The sequence below is a fragment of the Caretta caretta genome, chromosome 3, assembly GCF_965140235.1.
Source record: "Caretta caretta isolate rCarCar2 chromosome 3, rCarCar1.hap1, whole genome shotgun sequence".
Taxonomy (NCBI): domain Eukaryota; kingdom Metazoa; phylum Chordata; order Testudines; family Cheloniidae; genus Caretta; species Caretta caretta.
Genome location: NC_134208.1, coordinates 116,611,939 through 116,632,351, shown reverse-complemented (window position 1 = coordinate 116,632,351; position 20,413 = coordinate 116,611,939). Strand labels below are relative to the sequence as shown.

General features: G+C 39.7%; 1 protein-coding gene across 13 annotated transcripts in view; it reads left to right on the top strand.

Moving 5' to 3' along the window:
• Positions 1-20,413, top strand: part of SYNE1 (spectrin repeat containing nuclear envelope protein 1) — a 499,708-nt gene that overhangs the window by 96,787 nt on the left and 382,508 nt on the right. For all 13 annotated transcript variants that reach the window (XM_075126812.1, XM_075126813.1, XM_075126818.1 and 10 more), the window contains 2 exons: positions 12,976-13,071; positions 19,080-19,163. In XM_075126812.1, the coding sequence (XP_074982913.1) occupies positions 12,976-13,071; positions 19,080-19,163 (180 nt within the window). The remainder of the gene's footprint in view (positions 1-12,975; positions 13,072-19,079; positions 19,164-20,413) is intronic.

Genomic DNA, 20,413 nt, shown 5'->3' with positions numbered 1-20,413 from the left:
CCTGTCCCTTTCTCTGAAGTGTCACCGTTTTTTATTCTGTGTATTTATCCAAAGGGGCCTTCCCATACAGACAACCATGTTTCTGTCAGTGAAGGAGAGGGACCAAATAAAGGACCTGGCATCAACTAATTATGGGGCAAAACTCAAACTGGGATTGAGGCCAAAAATTCAGTAAAAGAGTGCCAGAGGGGACACTGAGTGAGAACTCAGGCAGTGCCCACTGTTCCGTGCTGAGGGAGTCATTTAGATGCTGTCAAGAGGGACTGTGCCTGGGTGCATGTGTGAGGCCAAGGAAAATGGTCACAGAGAGCTTCCCTGTGGTCAAGATTCCTTCTCCAGCACTTGTGAAGGACCATTTTGGGCAATTCCAGGTGGCAGTTTACAAGAAGGTCTCTGGATATAGTGGGACTGTGGGAAACAAAAAATAAGAAGGTGTGTGGAGAAATGCAGCCTAAACATAAGGAGTAGGTGGTACTCAAGTTGGATGGAGGATGAAGCCTGGCACACTGGCGATAGGCACGTGTCAGGTCTCCATCTCATTGCAGATGTTGTAAGTGTCAGAGGAATTAGTGAACTGTGCCAGCTATATGCCCATGCTCACAACACCATGAAGGAGCCAACAACTAATGTCTTTGGTGGGTTGTAGAACCACAGTGGAATACACAGTGATGCATGAAGGACCTTCACCCTCAGATGAAGGCAGCAGGTCCTGCCACTTGGTGTGTGGTCAGGACATTAGAGTAAGAAAAGTAGATGGGAGCACAAATGAGATCATACATGGACCAGTGCTAACATATATGCTGTTAACATCTGTGAGGATTGTCTAGAGTATAACCACTGGATTACACGACTTTGTGAAACAGCACTAGAAAGTTAGGCATCAGGATTCTGGGGTTCAGTTCCTGAGTCTGAGAATAGAGTATAGTTTCATGGTTGCGGACAGTATCGCTAAGTTAATATAGGCCCTTCTTGGGTCTTCTGCTGAGTTTGAACTCTGGGATATCTGAGCACAGGCCTTGAACTACAGGATCATTCTATTAGTATGTAGGCAGTACCAGACTCATAAACCTCTACATATGGTCTAGCCACCAGAGAGGGGCAAATAGTCACTAAGAGTATTAGCATGGGTTATACAGGCGATTTGACTTATTTATTCTGAAAGTGTGTAGCAAAGTAGATGAGACATAGGTCCCCAGCTCTACCTGCAGTGACTCTGCGCAACCTCTCAGTTTCCTTTGTCTGTAAAATGGGTAAACGATAGTTGCCTTTTCTTAGTTTGGGTTATGCAGCCTTAGTCAGTAAAGGGTGTGAAGTGAATGGAAATATTAAAAGCTTCAGTAGAAAAGCAAGGATTAGCTCCTTCAGCTCTTACCTGTAGTTTAGTGAACCTTTTCCTACAATACTACTGTAACTGGGCAGATCTGCATCCCCCTTCCTGCCTCCCTAATTTACTGAATCCTTTCTGCTCCCCTAACCCAGCAACCCACCTCCTGCCATGCCAGTTGAGCATCAAATCTGTTCTGTCCGTCTGTCAGGTGTACCATTTGCAGACTGGTCCAAGGATTTTTCTTTAATTGTTGGCAACTGTTATTTTGGACACAAGCTCCCACTGAAATGTAATCTACTCTGTTGTCTAATCTAATCTTATTTTAGTGTGGTTTAGTCTAATCTTATTTTATCAAGTGTGTCTAATCTATAACATCTCTATCACCTTGGTAAGTGAGGGTTGAATATGAGTGGTATCTGAGTCCTTAATAACTCTCCATGAAATGTCAGGTTTTTTGTTTTCTTTGTGTAATGCAACAGTTGATCAGTGTAAGATTAGGTTTATTTTTTAGTTATGAAATCATAAGTCAATGAATGTATCTTTAAACTTATAGAATTTAAGTTTATACAAAGTTATCAATAAAAGTAAAAAGGGGAATGGATATCTCCATGGATTGTTAATGAGGTATGGAATCACTTTACCTCTAGTTTACTTATTTGATTCTAGCTCAGGATGAATATCACTGAAACAGTCACAATAGATAAAAAATAGATTAAAAAATATGCTGAAAATACTTTCAGTATACAATGCATATTTAAAATCTCCAGTCAAAAGTTACTAACTGAAAAGCTTGAGATGATTTCAAGTTTAAGGCTACAATCCTGTGAAGACTTACTTATCTGTTTAACTTTGTGCATGAGAAGACCCATGAAGACAGTGGAACTACTCATAAGCACAAAGTTAGGCAGATGCATGAGTGCACAGGACTGGGGCTTGGGCCTTAAAATCAGATTGTTTGAATGTACTTCAAAACTTTTGGAGTTAGGTTATTTATCTCTGTTAAGAGCAGGTGTAAAAATATATCTGAAATAATTTGAGAAAGCTGTCTGTTCCTGATTTGGATGAATTTATCTAAGGCCTGAGTTTAAAATGGAGAACAATAGTACTGCAAAGCTAAATTGAAATATTTGCAACACTGAGTTAGTACAGCAGTTCTGGACAGCAGTTACTCAAGAGTTTTCCATTTCAGTGTCTGTCCTGAATTTTTAGATAAGCCTTGAGTGATTAAAGAAGAGGAAATAATGATGGTCACTGTCAGAGTAAACAAAAGACCTATCTTTTTCTGCTAGTGTTATCATTGGCAGAAGATGATTGAAAATAGTAATTTCAAAGCTTTAGAAAAGGCAATAAACTAGACACAGGCTTAACCAGTCAGGAAATGTCAGCTTTCCTTTGAGTGCTTGTCCTTATGCACATTCCACTGATGGTACGCATGTGTTTCATGAGCCAGAAGTCAGAGTCTTTTTGGCCAGCAGTACCGGTAGGGCATGCATGCACTCTTTCAGTCCTCATGCTCCGTAGCGAGATCATATAAGAGTGAGGCTTGCCAGCTGCCATTTAATTCCTCTCGCTTCCTCATGGCTTAGAGATGGAACCCTGACTGTCTGAGATACTGCCAGCCTTTCTATTATAGTTGATAGCTTATTACTTTTACAGTTTAGTTCGTAGTTAACCAGTAATTATAGTTGTTCAGTTGCTTTTAGTCTTAGAGTTTTATATGTCACTGGTATGGCGTCATCTGGTTCTCCGAGATTCAAACATTGCCCCTCATGTGAAGGAATTATCCTAACCTCAGATGGACACTCAGAGTGCCTCTGTTGTTCGGGAGAATCACACTTTCCCAATAAATGTGCTATTTGTAAGTCCTTCAGCTCCTCTGTTAGGAAGCACGTGAAGGCCCACCTTCAGGTCTTCCTAATGACTAAATTTATGAGACCCACTTCCAACCTGGGCTTGCTAGATGACTTCCCACCCCAGTACAGGGACCTTCAGAGCCCAAGAAGGTAAGTGCCGGCTTTTTGCTGTTGAGAGCCTTGACTAGAACCATGGCCATAATAACAGAGTCATCCTCTGACAAGCTGCAGGGAGCCAGAAGCCACAGAGGTAGATTGCTGAACAAGGCTTCCTCTGAGATGAAAAGCTCCCCTGGCACTGAACATCATCTGGGACTTCGCAGCCTAGAATGGTTCCTGCTGAAACTCAGTCTTGTGCTGGTTCCTACTTGATGGCACAAAACATCTGGCACCAAAATCCATGAGTTTGGGAAAAAGTTTAGCACCAACCTTGACACCGTCTACCTCAATAGCCCCAATGCCAACTCCCTTGGCACCTGAACCAGGCCAACCAGGGGAGCACACTATTGCCACTACAAGGATTGCGATGCCACCCTGAGAAAAATCTGGCTCCAGCACACCTATCTACACTTCCCTGCACAGCATCGTTCAGGTATGTGGCCTGATGGAAATGGAACCACAGTCCCCCTTGCTGCCACCTTCAGTACTACAGTTAGCACCAACTCTATCTATCAATTCGGCACCGTCAGTCCCTATCACACTGAGGGCCATAGCACTGCCTATGAATCAGGCATATGCGTTGTTGTCTGTTTCATCTTCAGAGAGAGAAGGTGAGGAAGATCCATGCCAGTGATGTCTTTATTCACCAGATTCTCGCCACAACCCTCCACATCTTACATAGTCTAGACAGCTCTTACGAGAGAGATACTGGGGCCTGCAGAACCCAGGCCTGTGGTTCTCTACCCCTCCCTCTTCCAGTGTAGCCACACAGAGGAGAAGGAGATGGAAGAGCAGGCATCAGGAAGTGACTTCCCTCACTGGTCACCCTATCCTCATCCCCTCATGAGGCCATAGTACCAACCAAGGCCCCACAACTAGATTGATTATTAAGGGTTCCCAAGACCCATTAAAAAGGATGGGTGAGACCGTCCGAATCCTGTTGAGGAGGTACAAAAAGACACAAGTTAGTAGACATATTCCGGGCATCTTCAGGAGGAAGGATAGTCCTCTCTGTCAACGAGGCCATCATTAACCCTGCCAGAACCCTGTGGCAGGTGCTGGTTTCAGTCCTACCTCTTGTAAGGCAGATAGGAAATACCAAGTACCACCCCAGGCTGTGAAATGGTTTTACTGCACCGTATCCCATTCTGCTTCATAATCACTGTGGTCAATGCGAAGGCAAAACAATTCAGATTCACATTAAAGGAGCGAGAGCGCCAACTCCTCAGCGAGCCTATCGTTTCATAGGCCAAATGCTTTGTTCCATACCATGGGTTGGAAATCAAAGACACGATACTGACAGATATCTTCATGGCTTGGGGCGATCTCGTGATAAACCTTTGCCACTTATCACAATACCAAGTGTCAGAACTTCTGCTCAAGAAGAGGGATGAGTCAAGAGTCTATAGAATACACGTTCCTCATACCATGGTCAGGAGACCTGATGAATACTTATCCCTGACCCCTCTGATTACCCGAGTGTTCTGCAAACACAAGGAGGCCTTGATAAAGTTAATCCTCATAGCTCCAGCATGGCTCAGACAGTTCTGGTTCAGGGAGCTATTGAACCAGTCAGTATCTCAGCTCAGGTCCACACCTCTACTCCCAGATCTGCTGTTTCAGAACCAGGGACAGATTCTACACCTGAATCTAACGTCCCTACATCTCACAGCATGACAGCTGGATGGATGTCATTGGTATAGCAGGCTTCCTCCTCTCTGGTTAGAAAAGTTCTAACAAGCAGTGGGAGAGAACTTCCTGGCAAAATAGCTGAGGGTCTCCCCCTGGTGCCACCAAAACTTATTCTGTCACTTCTTAATTCCACAGATTCTCAAATAGTTACTTGATAACTAAAAAGGAAGAACTTTTCCATCAGTCCCTTCAAAGTGCACTTGGCAGCGATTTCAGCTCACCATCTGCCAGTGGAGGATCATACAGTCTCTTCCCATCCAGCAGTAATTTGGTTTTCAAAGGGGTTTAATAAAATGTTCCTGCCTGTCAAGGAACCTGTACTCCCACAGGATTTAAACCTATTACTTACAGCCCTCATGAGACTACACTTCAAAACCTATGGGCTCCTTCTCTGCTGCGCCTGTCAATGAAGATGGCATTTTTAGTTGCTATAACTTGGGTCAGAAGAGTGGGAGAGATTGAGGCACTAATGGCTGACCCCGCCACACACGGTGTTCCACTCAAAGTGTTCATGAGACTACACCCTAAATTTCTCCCAACTGGAATACTCCCTAGTGACAGTATTCCATTTGAATCAACAAATACATCTACCAATATTCATCCCGAAAATCCATGCAGCCAGATCTGAGGCAATGTTGCATACATTAGGAGAGTCTTGGCTTGCTGCTTAAACAGAACAAAACCCTTTAGAACATCACCAGGACTGTTTGTCTCTATTGCAGAAAGAACAAAAGACTCTGCAGTTTATCCCAGAGAGTATTGAACAGGATTTCCAATTGCAATACAACCTTCTAAAAGGTGTCCAAGGTAGATCCACAGTCCACAATCAGAGGTCACTCTGCTAGAGTACAAACTGCATCAGCAGCATCACTGCAAAACTTACTAGTATTGGACATTTGTAAAGCAGTGACTTAGGCTTCAATCCACATGTTTACATGACACTGTGCCCTGACTGAAGCCTCCAGCTCCAATGCTGCATTTGATAAAACCCTTCTTCACTCATTGTTTACCTAACTACTACAAGATCCCATCTCCTTAACAAAATGTCTGCTTGGGAGTCACCATCATTGGAATGTGCCTAGGGACAAGCACTTGAAGGAGAAGGAAAAGTTATATACTGTGTACAGTAACTGGAGTACTTCAAGATCTATTGTCCATATGCAGATTCCACAACTTGCCCTTCCATCCCCTCTAACTCAAAATCCTTACCTCCAGGGATTCTGCAGTGAAAAGGAACCAAATGACGATTGGTGGGCCTCATCCCATTTGCTCTCACTTCAAAGCACGAGGTCTGAAAGAGCACATGCGTGCCCAGGGGTATTGCTGGCCAAAAAACCTCTCATCTCTGGCTCATGAGGTACATATGGACATCTCAAACAACCCTAGTTACTCTACACAGTAAGTAACTTCTCATTCCCCCAAATCCAGGAATACTTGCAGTATTATCTAACTTCTGCTACCAAGTGTCAGGCAGCACAGGCTACTTTCCGAAACAGACACCCACACAATTGAACTAATATGGTTCACTTAATAATTAGATAAAAAGGAGAATGGAGAGCATCCTAAAATAAAAGCAGACGAGGGATAATAAACCAAAATAAAGCTAAGAATGGAAAGGTTTTTAGGATATATTTATGAAACACTACTCTGCATTGTTGTGTTGTACCTATATATGTATCTCTATATTCAGGGTTGTAAATTGAAAAAAAGACTCTCTATGGATTTAGAAAAGAAAAGGAAATAGAAAAAAACCAAGAATAGATATTGTCATCTATAATAATAGTTACTGAATTTTTGAGACCATAACAAGCTCTTATCTAGTCAACTGTGAGCTTAATTGTAATAATACTTTGCACTTAGAGTATGTAGTGGCTTCATACAAGGAGCTGAATAGTTTACATCTATTAGATAAGTAACCATGAGAATTGGGTACTATTATATTTATTTTTCAAAAGGGGAAACTGAGGCATGGATAAACTAAGTGACTTGCATGGAGTCACGTAATAAGCCAAAAAACAAACAAACTAATGTTGAGAAGAAAACCCAGGAGGTTTGACTCCCAGTCTCCTGCTTCAGTAATTATGGTATGTTTCCTTTAATAATAAACCATTGGTTAAAGATATCCTTGGAAGAAAACTGCCACATTAAATCTAGGGCTTAATCCTGCAGCCTTTACTCACACAGATGGCACGAAAAACTATGAGCATGCCTCTAGAGAGGGGGCATGTGACCTAGAGGCTTCAGGATAAATCCTTTAAATTGGCATTGAGGAATAAAGGTCAGATATTCAAAACAGCCTTTGAAATTATGCACATCAGCTTGTTCAGACAAATCAGGACAAACAAATTCAGGTAATTGCACACCCAGATATCAATTTGTGCAAGCGAGTGCATGTGCCAGATTTGCTCATGCAGTTTTGAAGCTATTTGAAAATTCAGCTACCACTTATTTTAGTAACGGAAGTCTCACAACATTCTACAGATCATTTTACAGAGGATCTGCAAAACACTATTGTTTTCATTTGTACAGCACTAACTGTTTTTTAGGCAGTGTACTCATAGGTGTGAAGAAAGATTCAAAGCAGTTACAGTTTAGAGAGACAATAGAAAAATACAGAAAAGGAGATGCAATGCAACAAAAAACAGTAGGACAAAACAGAGAAGTTTATCAAATGTCTTGTTTGTTCCATGATATTTGTCTGGGTTTTTCAAAAAGTTTTCTGTTACTCAGTTTAATACTTCTGAGAGAGGAGAGACTACAGTTTGTAGGCTGTTTAAAAATCTGCTTTTCTGAGTTTAATAATTACATGCTAAGTATATTAATTGATATACTCTAAATTGTATTGCTTTCACTGTTCAAAGAAATTTTCTAAATATTAGCACAAACGAGAGGCCAGTTTCAAAGAGCAATAGGATTATCCAAAAAATTCCCACATTAAGTTACATTTGTGATCAGTTCTAATCTATATTTAAATAAAATACTTAGTATGGGAAAAAATCAGTTTGCTAACCTTTAAAAAGCTTCCCAGTTAATTCATATGCCTCCCACAGCGCTCATGAATTTACTTGTGGTGAGTGTGCCTCACCACTCATGTCTTGCCTCCTCACAGCCACTCTTAAATATAATTATTACCACAAGTGTAACCATGCCATATGTGCTGGAGTTATGGAAAAGTTAGTGTTGATATAATATGTGTGCTTTGCTATTGCTTTGATATTTTGGAGGAAGTAAGCAGACACCGAAGGCCTTGTCTTCATTAGAAAAAGAGGGTGTGTTTTAACACATCAGCTAACAAACTAAGATATATTAAAATCCTCGTATAGACAAGGCAAGTTGTAGTTTATATACATGTTAGCTGATTGAGGAAAATTATGTTTACAACTTGACTTGGCTACACTAGGATTTTAATGTATGTTAGTTAATATGTGTTAAAAATACACCCTTTTTCCTAATGAAGACAAGGCCTTTGTTATTTGCTTACTGCTTCCAGTATAACAAAGTACTGTATAAAAGCAAGAGCAAAGTATATATATATATATATTATATCAACACTAACTTTTCTATAATTCTAGCACATATGGCATGTTAAGATCAATGTTATTGATTCAGTCACTGTAGCTGTAGGGACCAATCACAAAGCCAGTGTCTGGATATAGATCTAATATTTTCTAAAGTTCAGATATGTTTGTACCACATGTTTCTACAGATTTCATGTTAACATTTTGACAGTACAGACTGGTAGTTGGATGGAATATTTGTTAAGTTCTGGTCCATCTCTTGTATAAATAGTATTCAGTAGCTTTTAACTTTATTCACATTTTTAACAAAAGGTAATGACTTTGTCACTTGGAGACTACCAAGGAAAAAGTACATATTAACTGGCTCACATTATTCAAATTGACATTACATATGAGGCCAAGGGGCATGTACTTATCTATTATAGCAGAAGAATCACTCTATGTTAGTTTGAATGGAAAGTTTTTCCATGAAAAACAGGAATTTTATTTAAGCTATCATATTTAGTGGTGCATATACAATAATATATAAATAAATATCTAAAAACTTCTAAGTGTCAGGAAGTTTGTGCATACTATTTGGGATATACTGAATTTCATAGGTACACGGAGCTGAATTACAATAAGGTTGATGTCCACAGCAACCTTAAAAAGGGGAGTTAGTGATTGCCATTAAAAAGTCAACATTTTCTAACCATTCTCACACTGGCATGAAATACTCCAGGAGATAATTGTGGTATTACAGGCATAAAAGTGTGGGAAATGTTGAGTTTGTGACCACTGTATATTGATAATAAACACGCTGGAGATGGATTGATGTGCGTGTTGAATTTTTTTGCAGTTAAATATCACAGACTATATACGTGTTTCACATATAGATGCTTCTAAATGCAGTGTGCCAAATCATGTAGTCCTGACTTAGATCTTACTCAGACAAAATCCCAATTCATGTCACCCCACTCTGTCCCAATATAACCAGAATACAGACGGAAGTCAGTGAGAACTCTGAGTAAGAGCTGCCAAAGAATTTGGCCTTATATTTTTAAGTTTGTTTCCGCTAAATCAGTAATGTTTTAACTAATGCAGTGCGACCACAGCAGCATACAAAAAAAAGAAGAAAAAAAGGTTGCTATGTCATTTACTTATCGTTGGTAAGAAAGAGTCTTGAGTTATTAGCTATGCACACTTTATTTTTAAACGGGCCCTCCTTACATGCTTTTCTCTTTTAAAAAGAAGTCAACATTTTAATGGTGTTAGAGGACTTTACATTATGATGTATATTGCACCAAGCGTTTTTGGTTAGGAAGCAAGCTACCTACCTAATTTCCAATCTAAGAGGTAATGGTACCAATCTAGTAATAGTGCATTGCCCGAAAGTTAGTTCTTAAGTGTTCATATATCTCTTATCTGTGTTTTCTGCTTCCCTTTTGTACTGGTTTTATTTATGTTTCCATGCATGTGTTCTGCTCTGCTAAGCACTGCGAGTGATTGTAAAGAGAAAAAAGAAGACAACTTTGCTCAATAGAATACACAGGTTTATATTTACCAGCTAGCACCAGCAAGAGATGAATTGCAGTCTCCTGATTTAAGAGGAACTGTTGTGGTTTCCCTTACTTCTCAGCATTTGGTCTCAAAATCTTTGCTGTCAATAATTTGGTTGTTTCTTTGCCACTTCTCATCTTTTCCAGCACTCTTTATATTTTGCCTCCTTTTCCAAGTTCTATGAAATCTGTCTTCACAGCTTTAGTTTGCATGGAAAGCATAGCATTTTAGAAGTAAAGTTTTTTGGGAGAAATCCTGGTTTCATTGAAGTCAATGGCGAAATGACATGATTTCACCCACTGTTAGTGATGTGATGACCACCCTTATGGATCATTATTTTCACTGCTAAATCCAAATACTTGAAAGTAGTATAATGTTGCTTCAAAATTTACAAAGGAAAAAACAACACAGAGGGAAATGAATTGTATCTATATTTGTAGCATGTAATACAAGATTGCCTGGGACAAATCCATTTTTACTTTAACTTTGACACTCCATTGATTTCACTGGAGTCACAGTGAGGAAGAGTTTGGTCTAGCATCAGGGGTATTAGTAGAAATGTAAGTGTGGTAAGCAGAGGGTTTTTCTTTAAACAAAATTATTCATTAATCTGATACTACTAGCATATCAGAATGAAAAGAACTTTACATGTTATTCTGATCATCTTTTTTTAAATTGTACAACACAACTGTACAGTAATCTAAAGGAAACCTGCAGTTCTCTTACTGTAGTTGTAAGAGCATAACCACATAACAAATCTTAAATGTACAAAGACTTATTTCAACAGAAGAATGTTCTTTTCACTTAATGCTAAAAGTATTTTTTTCATAGAAGAAGTAGATAATCTAGATTAAACAACAAAGGGAGAGTATTTTCAATGTTGGAGGCTACAACAGGGATGCTTTGCTTTTTCCTGCTTTGTTATATCATCACTGCTCCTGAAGGGAAATGCTTCCTTTTTTATCTCCAGTTCTTCAGTTACTTTCTGTATGAACTATACAAGAGCAGTACATCAAGTTGGTTGTGAAAGCGTGATTTTTCAGATGTACATCTGATGTAACCATAAAACAAAGTAGGCACCTCTTTTGCAGTTTAGTATATATTAGTCCCTGATGTTATGTTCTCACTTATTTATGTGTTTAGTCACTGTAACAATTGTTGCCCTTCATGACTTCTGTGAAGTCAGGGTTTTTTGTTTTGTTTGTTTTTTGTTTTTTTCTAGATTTTACAAACAGTGAAGACTGAATTTTGTTATTTATATGGTATTTCCATCTTGTGTATGTCTAATAGACAATCAGCAGCAACAAAACATGTGGATGCTTACAAACTTGAGGTGAAATCCTGGCTTCAGTATAGTCAATGGGAATTTTGCCAATGACTTCAATGCGTCCAGGATTTCAGTATTCAGTATTTTTTGATGTGCTAGGTTAGGGAAAATGCATGAAATTGTTATTGTACTATCCAACTGATAGAGTTACATAAAATGGCATAAGAAGTGTCAAAGCAGTTGAGAAAGTAGAGTTTAATGATGACATCTTATCGTTCAAAATATCTGGAAACAAAATCTGTTTAAGTATATTTTTAATATTATCATTGTTGTCTCTGAAAATTTAATAGCATGTGTTACAGTAATTTGTCATGAGTGGGAACTGATATTCTGAGTAACTTAGTATTGGAGAACTGCAATGCCTTGAGGAGAAAGGGGGGGGGGGGAGGGAATATGGCAATCTTCTGAAACAACTGTCAGCAATGTAAAAGTAGTACTGTGACTCCAACAGCCCCAGCACACTAAACACTTCCTGCCACACCTTGTCTTCCCTTCATACTACTCACCCAGTTGTATGTTTCAGGTTTAGAGACAGTTTCCTGTAGTATATTGAATACTAGGTGGAATATGAGATAAATCAAAATATGGCTGTAATACTGTATGTAGGAATTGTGTGTTTGACCTTAATTAATAGTTTCTTAATGGGCATGTCAACATTGTAGATTCCTCCCAAGTTTAGCATTCTTAATAAGAATGGTAGATTTTACGGTTTCTTCAGCAAAAATGATGGTGAATCTAAATGTAGATGACAGATGTTTTTAGGTTTGGAAATCAGTAGTGATTATTGAAATTGTAAACATTCACTCAATGCTGGGACTTAAGGTAAAGGGTCAGTGATGTGGGCTTAAAGTTTAAGAATATTCAAGGTGCCACCATATTATTTTTTACATTGCACATCTGTATAATAACCTTGAATCCTGCAAGTCTTTGTGTTCAGTGCAAGTGGATGTGGAAGCTATGCATGGGTATTATTAATAAGATTAAGAAGTACGCATAGTCCTTCATGTGGAGCATCTAAAGAGTCTTGTGTGCACACTCCCTTCCTCTCAAGAACACAGGATCAAAAACAGGACAAATTGTGGGATGGCAAATTATTGTGCATGAACAGACTTAAGCTGAAGTGTGATCCTGAGCATGAAAATTGAACATGTAACTATTCCTCTCTTTGACCTTAATGCTGCTAGTAGGTGGGACTAACTTGGCAGCTGCATATCTCACTAATGCAGCATATAGCTACCTTTCACTCTCCATCCCTCTTGTCATTTTTACCTGGATGCTATGGGCTAGTCAATGGAGCTATGCTGATTTGCATCAGCTGAGGATCTGGCCCTATATGTTCAACATTTCATGCCTTCACTGTGCAGGGCAGTAGATTTATTTCAGGTCCTTACATTATGATATTAATGCATCTAGTGTTACATTCCAGAGCCAGCAATGCCAAATGATAACTGGCCCATGAAACCATTGCTGACAAAGACCAGATTAATTTTCTGTCCCTTTCTATTTTAACAGAGTAGCCGTGTTGTTACTTATGATATCTGATTTCTTTTCACCTTTCAGCGCAATCCCCCCTTGGTGGTCAATGATCTGTTTGAAGATATCAAAGATGGGGTTAAGCTACTTGCCCTTTTGGAGGTTCTTTCTGGTCAGAAACTGGTAAGGATTTGTTTCCCTTTGAACTGGGATAAGATGGCTTTCTGAACTTCTAAGTAATACATGAAAGACAATAGGTACCCTTGTGTTACAGCATAAAACAGGCTTATTCACTAAGTGGTCTGCCAAGGTTAAGGTATACGGAATACTTTATTATAGACTGATATTCTTTGTTTTACTCCCTGTTTGTGATACGCTAAATATATGCACACCATATCTGTTGCTTTTTATTTTGTCTTTTTACATTCAGCAAATGTTGATTATTTACATGCATCTTATCTATCAGTGTGCACATGTTTCACTGGAGCTTAACATTAAAATGGCATTTTTGTTGTATTTGTGCACCAGCATCATCAGGATCTGAAGTTGACAATAATCACAAATCATTAGAACCAGTAGCGGGAAAATAAGAACACACAAAACTTTCTGTACATCTCACAGAAATAGTGTCTATCTTACTTGTTTGGTTTATTAATTTCTTTATGAGAGTGATGGATAGTTGATATTATCTAGGGCAGCGTTTCTCAAATGTGACCATTGGCCACCAGGGTCTTTTCTTGTGGCCACAGGCTCCTGGGCGGTGATTGGCGGGGTCGGGACAGGAAAAGCAGTAGCTCCTCTTCCGGGGCCGCCAGCAGGGGTTGGCCCTGCCCCCCTCTGGAGCCACAAACACCAGAGAAGCAGGTAGCAGGTGTGAGTTCCCCTTTTTCCTGGTGGCAGTAGGACTTGGGCTTCTGGCTTCAGCACTGGGTCAGTGGACTCCATCCCCCCAGCTGAAGGTCGGCGGGCTCTAAGCACATGGCAGTAGACTCTGGCTTCAGGTGCTGGGCCCAGGCACCCCCGCCCCCACACACATCGTCACTGGCTCCCACTATCTCCCCAGCCTGCCATCCATCCTCCCATTGCCCCTGGACTCTGTTGCCTCTCTGCCCACCTCCCCATCCAGGACTTAATTTGTCTCCTGGCTTGCTGGGCCTGAGTATGTCTGCTGTGAAAAGGGATATTTCTATGTTTGTTAATATCACTTTTCAGTGCCTCCCAGTTAGCCAGCAGACTTACTAGTTAGCAAGTCTTAAGAAAAAAAAGCAACCAAAAAAGCAAAAGAAACAACAACAACAAAAGTCAAGAACATGCAAAGCACCTTATTTGTGTTTCTATTCTGTTTAGGCCCAGTAAAGTATAGAGACAACTCTGCATTATTTTTATTACTGAGTCTGCAAACAAAACCATCCTTAAATAAATTACAATGATTTGGACATGTATATGTGCATATTTATTTTATTTTCCTAAAGTTAATTAAGCATTTTAGGAAAATTTTTCAGAGCGGCCACCAGCAAGAGTTGGTGGCCGCACTCTGAGGCCACCAAAAAATTTGTTATAAGAACCCCTGATCTAGGGTCTGATTCTCATTTATACTAAGGCCCCTTTCTCCTGTTCTTCTAGCGAAAAGGGCCCAAATTTACACCATTTGAAGGTCCCTTTACACTTCTAGAGTTGTATAAAGAGGCTTTGGTGTAAATGAGAATCAGTCTTTAATTCTGGGGCCAACTTGGCCCTATGCAGGTCAGCAGAGGTGAGTAGGGTTATCCATTAGGAGTTCCAGCCCCTTCCAAACCAGCCCAGTGATCAGATTGCAAGCTCCTAATGGATAGAGATAGAATCCTTCCCTGAACTCACCCTAGGGCTTAGGAGTTTCAGTCTGCCCCCTACTCAAGGCAGTATCTAAATGCCACACTTCAGCTGTTATTCTTTATTCGTATCTAGCGATCATCTGCCTCCATAAAATATAGGGAGGCATTTTGATTCCAGATAGAAACCTACACTAGATTATAACAGCTTTAAAGTCATTCTGATTGTGGGTCTAAACTATGTGCCAGTCTGACAGTAAGCATGCTTAAGGATAATTCACTTGAATGAAGATTGCTTAATTTGAGATATGTGTTCTAAAGGGTTTCTAGGATTTCTGCAGTGTTGAACTGCACTAGTTTTTTGATTCTATTCTATGCTTTCAGAGAAGAGAAGTCTCTCCCTTGTGGTAAAATGTTATTCAAGATCAAAGAAAGGAACTTTACCTTTGTTAATAGTGACACTGAAATTCATTATATCAAAGCCAACATAAACACACTTGTCAAGGTTCCTCCCCCACTCTGAACTCTAGGGTATAGATGTGGGGACCTGCATGAAAACCTCCTAAGCTTACTTTTACCAGCTTAGGTTAAAACTTCCCCAAGGTACAAATTAATTTTATCCTTTGTCCTTGGAATATCCACTGCCACCACCAAACTCTAACTGGGTTTACTGGGAAACGTAGTTTGGACACGTCTTTCCCCCCAAAATCCTCCCAACCCTTGCACCCCACTTCCTGGGAAAGGTTTGGTAAAAATCCTCACCAATTTGCATAGGTGACCACAGACCCAAACCCTTGGATCTGAGAACAATGAAAAAGCATTCAGTTTTCTTACAAGAAGACTTTTAATAGAAGTAAAAGTAAATAGAAATAAAGGAATCACCTCTGTAAAATCAAGATGGTAGATACCTTACAGGGTAATTAGATTCAAAACATAGAGAATCCCTCTAGGCAAAACCTTAAGTTACAAAAAAGACACACAGACAGGAATAGTCATTCTATTCAGCACAGTTCTTTTCTCAGCCATTTAAAGAAATCATAATCTAACACATACCTAGCTAGATTACTTACTAAAAGTTCTAAGACTCCATTCCTGTTCTATCCCTGGCAAAAGCAGCATATAGACAGACACAGACCCTTTGTTTCTCTCCCTCCTCCCAGCTTTTGAAAGTATCTTGTCTCCTCACTGGTCATTTTGGTCAGGTGCCAGCAAGGTTACCTTTAGCTTCTTAACCCTTTACAGGTGAGAGGATTTTTCCTCTGGCCAGGAGGGATTTTAAAGGGGTTTACCCTTCCCTTTATATTTATGACAACACTATTGAAAGAAAAGAGGCAATGCAGACCCAGAAAAATGACTGGAGTTTAAAAAGGCACGGTATCAGGTTTACCGAAAGGATAGGCAAAAGAATAATAACAGATAATTGTACAGGTTGAAAAGGACTTTTCATACAGTATGATCCCAGAGTGTTTTATAATTTATATATAAGTATTAGTTAGGATTACAGTCTATGGAAATGAAGCCACTGCTGGGGTGGAACATAGCTGATGTTTTACAGTGCACAGCAACAGTATACTATGGTTTAAGACAGGAAGTGAAGAATATTAGAATGCACTGAAATTACAGGGGGAATTTCAGAATCCATAGCAGACCGTTCTTAAAGTTTGATTTTCTGAATAGGAATGAAAATGGAAGTAGTTAATGATCCAGTGATACCAAAATGTGGATTGCCTATTAGGTACATTCTGTCAGAATGAATTGTTCAAGATAGGGGAAACCTATGGGTCTGATTCTCAGAGGTCCATTTTACAGATATGAAATATACATGATCTTAAAATTTGTCTAGATTACACTTTGATTTCCAATTTACTGAAGAGATTTCTTGAGAATGATACAACCATTCTCTATCTTTCTTGATGGAATAATGTATCACAGGATGATTAGATGTAAATTTTAATTATCACTTTCAAATTTGAAAAGTTTAGGATATAAGGGGTGTTTGTGTCTTGATTACATTCAGATAATTGTATGTCTCCCCTTTGGAGAAAATCCCCTGTTCAGAAAGGACTCATGATAGTTTGTTGGCCTCAGAAAGACCGTGAACCATATTTTATAGAAAAGGAGTACTTGTGGCACCTTAGAGACTAACAAATTTATTTGAGCATAAGCTTTCGTGAGCTACAGCTCACTTCATCGGATGCATTCAGTGGAAAATACAGTGGGGAGATTTATAAACACAGAGAACATGAAACAATGGGTGTTGCCATACACACTGTAATGAAAGTGATCAGGTAAGGTGAGCTATTACCAGCAGGAGAGCGGGGTGGGAGGGGAAGGAGGGGAATCCTTTTGTAGTGATAAGCAAGGTGGGCCATTTCCAGCAATTGACAAGAACGTCTGAGGAACAGCGGGGGATGCGGGGAATAAACATGGGGAAATAGTTTTACTTTGTGTAATGACCCATCCACTCCCAGTGTTTATTCAAGCCTAGTTAATTGTATCCAGTTTGCAAATTAATTCCAATTCAGCAGTCTCTCCTTGGAGTCTGTTTCTGAAGATTTTTTTGTTGAAGAATTGCCACTTTAGGTCTGTAATCAAGTGACCAAAGAGATTGAAGTGTTCTCCGACTGGTTTTTGAATGTTATAATTCTTGATGTCTGATTTGTGTCCATTTATTCTTTAACATAGAGACTGTCCAGTTTGACCAATGTACATGGCAGAGGGGCATTGCTGGCACATGATGGCATATATCACATTGGTAGATGTGCAGGTGAACGAGCCTCTGATAGTGTGGCTGATGCGATTAGGCCCTATGATGGTGTCCCCTGAATAGATATGTGCACACAGTTGGCAACAGGCTTTGTTGCAAGGATAGGTTCCTGGGTTAGTGGTTCTGTTGTGTGGTGTGTGGTTGCTGGTGAGTATTTGCTTCAGGTTGGGGGACTGTCTGTAAGCAAGGACTGTAGTTTCCTCAGGAAGTCAGTGGTGTCTCAAAGATAGCTGGGAGTGCTGGTAGCGTAGGGCCTGAGGATGGAGTCGACATAGCCAGACAATCCTGCTGTTAGGGTGCCAATGCCTGAGATGATGGGGCGTCCAGGATTTCCAGGTTTATGGATCTTGAGTAACTGATAGAATACCCCCGGTTCGGATTCCAGGGGTGTGTCTGTGCGCATTTGTTCTTGTGCTTTTTCAGGGAGTTTCTTGAGCAAATGGTGTAGTTTCTTTTGGTAACCCTCAGTGGGATCAGAGGGTATGGCTTGTAGAAATTGATGTTGGAGAGCTTCCTAGCAGCCTCTTGTTCATATTCCGACCTATTCATGATGACGACAGCACCTCCTTTGTCAGCCTTTTTGATTATGATGTCAGAGTTGTTTCTGAGGCTGTGGATGGCATTGTGTTCTGCACGGCTGAGGTTATGGGGCAAGTGATGCTGCTTTTCCACAATTTCAGCCCGTGCACGTCGGTGGAAGCACTCTATGTAGAAGTTCAGTCTGTTGTTTCGACCTTCAGGAGGAGTCCACCCAGAATCCTTCTTTTTGTAGTCTTGGTAGGAAGGTCTCTGTGGGTTAGTATGTTGTTCAGAGGTGTGTTGGAAATATTCCTTGAGTCGGAGACATCAAAAATAGGATTCTAGGTCACCACAGACCTGTTTGTGGGGGTGGAGAGGCAGAAGGAGAGGCCCCGAGATAGGACAGATTCTTCTGCTGGGCTAAGAGTATAGTGGATAGATTAACAATATTGCTGGGTGGGTTAAGGGAACCACTGTTGTGGTCCCTTGTGGCATGTAGCAGTTTAGATAGTTTAGTGTCCTTTTTCTTTTATAGAGAAGCAAAATGTGTGTTGTAAATGGCTTGTCTAGAGTTCCCCTGGAAAAAGTGAAAAGATCTACTTCACATTGAATTTTTGAAGTAATAACCACCATTATCATTCCCTTTGTAAACCATACATTGGAGATGGCATGTTCACTTCCCTTACTTATGTGTCCAAAACCCAAAACCTGCTTAAATAGATAAGTGATATTGGAAGAAAAACTGCTATTAGTATTATAGGAATTTTGATTTGTCATTTAAAACTTCAGTGAACCTTCTAGATTTATATGTTCAGAAAAAAACATAGTAAAGAATAGAGAAATTAGTGAATATCGTTTTTGACTAGCTTGTGTTGTGAGGTTGTTAACTAAATAGAACTTGATGATACTTTTGGATTATAATACGTAGATCTAAAATTTAATCAAAGCTGTAAAATTTGCCTTCAATATTTGTATTTATTATGTTTCCTGTATATCTATTTGCATATATATTCATGTGCTTTTATAATGACCTGGCCTTCACTTTGTAAGAATGTTGGCATAAATCTGATTGTAATTTGCACTATTCTTTCTTTAAGCCTTGCGAGCAGGGACGTCATCTGAAGAGGATCCATTGGGTGGCTAATATTGGCTCTGCCCTTAAGTTTCTAGAAGGAAGGCGGGTAAGTTTAATTAACATTCTGTCAGCCCCATTTTGTTTCCCCAGTTGTTCTTTCCTGAAGTCTATATTCTATTTTCACCTAATTGCTGTAATTTTGAAGAGTCTGGGCTACGCAGAATCCCAAGTATCTATGTGCTGTACATAGGTATGCTACAAAGGTATGACACAGTGAAATCTGAATATCGACTTCCCAGGTATGATATTTATGGTGCAACTTTTCTTTTTCGGACATTGGTCAACTATTAATGGACTCCTCAGTTATTATGTACTCTTCGGTTAATTTTCTTTGATCCCATTATAAATACAGATAAAAAGCTGCCCTACCTGTTAATACATTTGAGGTAAGCAGCTCATCTGTAATTATAAGAACACATCCCCAAAATTAATTAAATGATATTTGCAAAGATAAATTCCCAAAAAGAATAGATGTGAGAACTTGAAAACATTCTGGTCATTATTTCCTTGACTGGCATTCAGGCCAAGATCCTGCCTGATTCTGGAGAAACCACACTGTTGCCATTTTAGTACCAGAAATGAAACAAAACACAATAAATAAAATTCAGAATGTTTTTGGTAAGAATGCCAAATAAAGTAATCCTGCTTCTGCATGTATTCCTGGCTCTCCTCCTCCTGCTATATCTACTCTATTGACTTACGTTTATCTTTTTTATTAGCTTAGATGTCTTTAGTTCCTTTTTACATTTGGCTTCTTTTAAAATTTCTGCAACACTAGATTGCGTCTGATAGCATAGTAATAAGAGAGATTAAACCTGTGAAACAGCAGCCATCAGTTGCCATCAGTGATTTTTGGCACATTTTGCTTCCATCTCATCTCACACTATGATATCTCTGACCTAATTACTTTTCTGCCACACAAGAGACAGTCATAGCAGCTCCCTGTAAAAATAAATCCACCTCAGGTTGTTTTTTTTTTGGCTCAGTCTTGGGTGGGAAAGGTAGAGTACAAGAAAAGACAAAAGTATTCTCAAAACAAAATTTTGCTTCAGCCCACCTAGTGAAGATTGGTAATACAAACTGAGCTACAGAAGCTGTTCACCCTGAGAACTTTGTGTTCAAATGTAGTGAGGGCTGCCTTGCCTGCTGAGACTGGTGCTGCCAAAAAGTTGACTAGGACCAGGGAAAAAGAGAACCTGGGGTGCAAAAAGAAAGACATACCTATTTTTCTTCTCTCAGAGAGGCCTGCGTAATCTTTAGTAGAGGCCACATTACATAACCTAAAGCAATCTCCTG